The sequence below is a fragment of the Sphaeramia orbicularis genome, chromosome 15, assembly GCF_902148855.1.
Source record: "Sphaeramia orbicularis chromosome 15, fSphaOr1.1, whole genome shotgun sequence".
Taxonomy (NCBI): domain Eukaryota; kingdom Metazoa; phylum Chordata; class Actinopteri; order Kurtiformes; family Apogonidae; genus Sphaeramia; species Sphaeramia orbicularis.
Window position 1 is genome coordinate 54,648,493 of NC_043971.1, and position 6,238 is coordinate 54,654,730.

The 6,238-nt window shown below is 41.0% G+C and overlaps 1 protein-coding gene across 1 annotated transcript in view; it reads right to left on the reverse strand.

Annotated features, from left to right (window-relative positions):
- The window catches only part of ccdc180 (coiled-coil domain containing 180), a 29,302-nt gene extending 23,412 nt beyond the window's left edge, over window positions 1-5,890 (reverse strand). Inside the window, 9 exon segments of the mRNA XM_030155469.1 lie at window positions 1,257-1,345; window positions 1,445-1,524; window positions 1,602-1,628; window positions 1,630-1,722; window positions 2,453-2,616; window positions 2,714-2,809; window positions 3,318-3,427; window positions 4,820-4,940; window positions 5,762-5,890. Coding sequence (XP_030011329.1) covers window positions 1,257-1,345; window positions 1,445-1,524; window positions 1,602-1,628; window positions 1,630-1,722; window positions 2,453-2,616; window positions 2,714-2,809; window positions 3,318-3,427; window positions 4,820-4,940; window positions 5,762-5,890 — 909 coding nt within the window.
- Window positions 5,891-6,238: the final 348 nt, after the last annotated feature.

The window sequence follows — 6,238 nt, forward strand, 5'->3', positions numbered from 1 at the left end:
GAATAGAATAGAATAGAATAGAATAGAATGACAATATGCAGAACTACAAAGAAATACTTGAATATACAAAGGCCAACTCATACCACAGATAGAGAAATATAAAGGAATATACAAGGTAAAATAAAATGTAAAGAACAAGGTGCTTGAGTTTGAGTATTGCACTGAGGTAGGGTGAGTATTGCATTGTTCATTAGACTGGGGGTGGTGGTTACTCAGTCGGTGGAGAGGGGGTACATTTTACTGCTTGTGGGTAGAAACTGTGCTTGAGTCTATTTTTGTCTTGGCTTCTTTTTTTGGCTTTAGTCTTGGATTATTATTAGGCTTCTATCATAACAGTGACAGAAAAAGGAAATCACATTGTTACTTGCAATTAATGGTGACTAAGACAGCAGCAGCTATAATATGGGCATCCTTCCAATGTGGGCATGTGCTTCTACTTAGACCTCCATGTCTAACCTGTAGTAGGTATATCATTCTCCATAATGTAGTGGTTGGCAGGGTTGTTTTAATGGAGGGGATGGAGGATGAGGAACACTTGTTTTTCATCTGAAATACACTAATGTCGCATAGTATTGCACTACATTTTACTGGGCTGTAAAGACAGTAACAAGAGAATTATACATTTGACACTATCATGATCCCGTTGACAGATCTAATGAGATCTAATCTAACAGTTTGTCAATGTAAGCAGTTCACTAATAGCATAAAGCTGAAGTTTTAGCTGTAATTCTGCACTCGTTTTAGATTACTAATGTATAATTACAGTATCATCTAATCATGATGCTTTGTCCTGATTTTGTTATTGTTTTTGTTCTTCTTAGTTGTCGGCCTGCAAAGTGTTAAAGGATATTTGGGTACAACATGGTATAAAGCGTATAAAGCAACGTAAGTTCTTTCTAATGTAATTACTGCCTGCATTTAAATAAAAGCTGACTGACCACAGTAACAGATCAGGATTTTCTCTGACTATTCTGTAAATATTCTGTGAATATTTTATTGATTAGTTTAGACTCTGAAGATGACCCTCACATCTCTGTTGTTCCACACCAAACATCAATGCTCTAGTGTTATTAACTTATTAATTCCTACCACCTCCTTAATATGGATTTTTACACCCAGACTGGTGCAACAGTCAACAGGCAACCTGGAACTTGACAATGGTTCTAAAGGACCTCCATCAGTCCTGCAGTCAACTAGCCTTCCCAGAATGCATTTTCACCACCTTCAGTTTCCAATATATAAATAACAGCAGTTACCTCACAGCGCTGCATCTCTGCCAGATGATCCTGCCACGTCTGCTCATAACAACAACGCAACTGCTGCAGGAAGTCAGTGTGAAGACCCCCTGTGCACACACACACACACACACACACACACACACACAGCGTAAGGATGAGATGATGCACAGTCAAACACAAACAATCAGAAATACAAAAACAGTTACCAATCTGTTGATTGACAGCTGTTAGCTGGTTGAACCAATCAGAGACCAGATCAGTGGAGCAGGTAGGTGGGACCAGGGAGCTGGAACACAGTGATGAGTCCTGGTAAATATTAACCACGGACCATACAGTCAACCATGAGATGATGTAAACACTAACCACATGTTGCTGATGATGTCACAGCGTTTCTCTGCTACAATCTCTCCAAGTTCGTATTGCCTCTTGAACTGTCTGCTGCTCTGAGGTCAGCCGCCTCTCCACATGACCTCTGCACTGTTTCCTACAACACAAATATTGCTGTAAACACACTGGAAACACTGCAGACCTGCTGGAACTGCCGGATGAAAACCGTGTATACACTGTTGCTTTCTGTTTGTTTTTTTTTATTAACACCCTCACACTGTTTGCTATTACCCATATGCATGCAGGCATATGTTTAAGGCAACGTTTAAGATGATCATTAAGATGATATGTTTTCATAAATTGATTTGAATAATAAGCATTAATATGTCACCTCTTAAAACGCAGTTATTTTCTGTTTGTACTGATTAGGAGTGATCATAAAAAATTTTTTATCACAACCCGATAAGCCTTTGAATTTCCCCCCTTGGGGATCACTAAAGTATACCATACCTTATCTATCACAAGCTGAAATTATGAAAGCATTGATGCATGCAGCTCTTAAATTCATCCTACAGACAATTTAAGATGAAACTTGTGTATGTAAGTGATTTGTCCATTAGGGGGCATTGTTTGCTCCATTTTCACGTAGGACCTGGTCATACTCAGATCTATTCTAATTGCTCACAAGGTTTAATACTTGGTTCACTGCTGTTGAGAAATAACTGCATTATTGGATTTTGAAACAACTGTATGACTATGACATGGGAATCCCATCAGATACTGCACAACAGGAGGTTAACCTACGATTTTTATACATAGAACCATTTCTACCTTGACCTTTTGTACCTTCGTCCCTCCTCCTCTCATGCAGTATGTGGTCCACCCACCTAAAGTCCTCTATAATGTGGTGGACTCTGCTCCTCCTGCAGTGGTTCACACAGTCGTCCCAGTGCAGTCGAAGGCCTGCCTCCTTCTGCAGGTTCTCCTCCAGGAGGCACAGCAGCAGACGGGCAGAACTGCGCCGGTTAGCCAGGAGAGACTGGTTGATCATCTGATACAGACAGAGAGAAACACTGGTGACAGGTCACACTGGACCGATGAGCATGTGAATTCAAAAGGGTCAGAGGTCAAGTGTGGTCGAGTGTTACTGTGGCCTCGCGGTGGATCAGTCGGTAGATGTCAGACGGCAGCAGAAAGCTGATCTTCTCCAGCAGGTGGCAGTACTTCCTGAGTACAGCTCTGATCTAACAGACACAAACAGCAGTTTGTTCCACTGGTTCTGAATGTTATTTTGTAGAAATCCTGTCTGTTGATATTTTATTCGTAGTTTATTTACTCGGCCTTATACAGCATCCTACTTTTTGTGGTGATATTTTTTCAACATTTGGATACTTGTTCTTCCACCAGTTCTTACAGAACAAAACACATGAATTTCACACATGCAAAATACATGAAAAGATATGGGATTAACATATGAAGCCTCGCTACAGTATGTAATAACATGTAACAGGTATGTTGTGACATGTGGAGCCAAGGGAAATTCCTGCTAGTTCTTTGTAATGAGAAAACATCAAGTGAACGCAGCAATGAATGACAAAGTTAGGTGATTCTAAAGTTTTGAGCATTTTAAGTATTACATTTGTTATTTGTTCTTGTTCAGCATTAAATTAAGTTTGTGTTTGCTGAAAGCTAGTTGATGTTGGCTAATAGCATTAGGAACAAACGAGCAGACACTGAGCTCTTGACTCTCACCTGGAGTGAACGCTGTGTTTCACATGTACTCAGTTTGTGGTTCAGCTCCAAGATTCTGCTCTTCCTCAGCTTCACTTCCTGCTCCACCTCGCCCCACTGACATCCAGCTCCTAAAAACAAACCCCTGTTACATTTACCTATTCTCTGAAACATTCTGATGTGAATTGACTTTTATGACGTATATTGCTAACTACCAGTCAGGACATTCCAGTTCACTCTTGTGAATTTTCATTGTTGTACATGTGATTGCTTTAATCAGGGGTGTTCAAACTTTTTTTAAAGAGGGGCCAGATCTCATAATGTGGAGATTGCCAGGGGCCAGTGGTCGCTTCAGATGTTTTTTAAACAGTAAAAATTACATATAAAAGCGCTGTTCTACAACAATTTTATTTTCATTGTCACAATATCATTTTTTTTTTAAATGGCAATGTAACCAAATCTAAGCCACTCAGGGTGAACAAATAAAAAAAAAAAAAAAAATTCTGCCCTTCCTTTCACATCTGGAGTCAGATAACATAGAACAAACTGTGTGGAGTATCTTAAACGTCCAAGAAGTTGATAAAAAATCTTAACCCCACATTCATTTAAACATGACTTATATGAGTAATCATTACTCATATATTACTCAGTAAGTAAAGTCTGTTAACATTTAAGATGAAAACATATGACTCTTACTCTTGTCTTTCACAAATCCTTCAGAAAGTAATATTTTGTGTCACATCTACAAGTACATAACACCAGCAGTTAGAGGCAACTAACCTGGCAACTTGGTATCCTGCCCTGGTGGTGAATTCATTGAACTCAGGTTCACAATGAAGAGTCACTGTTGTGAGTTTAAAGCAGCTTGAATGTGCTTCACTTATTTCGGAACTCCACTCCCCTGCTAGCTTGTTGTACGTGTTAGCTTGTTTTGTCTGCTCGTGTCTCTTTACATTGAATTCCTTAACAAGGCAACAAGCTCTTGACAAATTAGGCAAACACAATCGCCTTGATTTTCAGTGAAAAAAAAATTGTAATTCCATCTCTCCTGGAAGCGGCGGCCCTCACTGTCAACTTTTTTTTATTTATTTACAGGCGCCGTGGTTAGAAATTAGCTAAAAGGGTTCACGGTAAGGTCACAGAGGCCAGATAGAGTTAGAGTGGTGCTGCCACCATGAGGTGAAAGGAGGAACTGCATTTGAACCTTTTATGATTCATGTACTCGGTTCAACAGTCCAAGCGGGCCATAAAGAATACATTCTAAAACTGAAGCTGTGGGCCATGTAAAATCTGACCGCAGGCCGTGATTGGCCCCGGGCCGGACTTTGACATGCCTGCTTAATCTGTGTGCTGGAATTGTTTCACGACCGTTTGTTTAAAACTACTTTATCCACCTCCTCTGCAGTTACTGTGCATGAATCAACAACTTCCCCCCTGCTGACACGACTTTAAAGAGCTAACACTCACCACTGCCATAACCTGATTTCACGGCAGATAAGGAGCCCGGGTGTGTGGGTGTGTACCTGCATATTCACTGGTTTCCACCTGTTCCATTCTGGCCTTCAGATTGTCCAGTCTGATGTCCGACTCCTGCATGGAGGATAACAGGTCCATACAAGCTGTTCTAAGCTGACACTCACAGGCCTATAAAGGAAAGGATGCCAATTATTTTACCACTCACTTCATTCTTACAGCAGTTTTGTACTTCATCACATGTAACATGTCTGTTACCTTAGGTGGAATACAAACCACCTGGCCAAAAATCCCAAAGTCCCACACACAATGTTTCTTTGACCTCCTTCAGCTTTATTACGGACAATGTAACAGGACACCTGCGTGGCACTGTATGTACATTGTCACAATAATGTCACAATACTTATTTTTGTCCAACTCAGCTTTAGGCCAGGATCTAGTATTGATGATAGGAAAGTTGAAACACTGCATAAACTCTTCTCATGCCTGGACTGTAAAAATGATGTCTCCTGCTCCATGAACTGCTCTGTCAGGAGCCTGATGAGTCCTGCCATTGTCCAGTCTTTATGCTCTGTCACAAACTCAACGATGTTTAAGACATAAATGGCTACTCACTGCATTATTTAAAGTTAAATAACTTGTTACAGTTGAAACATTTTATTCACTACAGTAATTATCTAAAGGAAAGGCTTCAACCTATTTGCTGTGTTAATCCAGGTGGAGGCTGAGTGTTGGCCAGGCTGTGTATGTATATCTATCTGTAGACTACCTCTGTGATACTGTCATCTCAGCTTCCAGTTGTTCTAAAGCCTCTTTATGCTTTTTACTTTTTTTCTCTGACGTTGCCTCAATGATGTTTGACCTTGACATTCAACCACTGAAAAACAGAAGAAGAACCAGCCTGTTAGTGACACGTCATTACTTGATTAAAAGGAAAGCATAAAGTGTGTTTATGTCTCTGTGGTGATGTCACAGCCAGCGAACACACCCACAGTGTCTGGAAGTCTGCTGCTGTCATCAGCATCATCATCGTCCACCTGCTGCTCGCTGCTGGAGGAAGAACACAATGCCCTGACAAAAAGAAAGATGGAGCTGCTGAGCCTCCACACACAGATGCTCATAATGATATTAAATGAACAGTGTCTGTCTGGTGGTGTGTGTGTGTGTGTGTGTGTGTGGTGTGGTGGTGTGTGTGTGTGTGTGTGTGTGTGTGTACCTGCTGCCAGCTACTGCAGTGTGTGTTGCTGTCCTCAGCAGACAAACAGTGTGTCCTTACATTTTTCTGTCCAGCCAGGAGGGACCTGGACAGCTGTACCTACAAACACAGACAGACAGAAGGGTTAGTTTAGCCTGGACAGAAACGGTCCCCTGTTTGTAACTAGTGACATGCAACCAACCACAAGTAAAAGTAGTCATCTAACAAAGCCGGAGTGATGCGACTTGTTCCATCAGAGCTCCTAAACCTGACA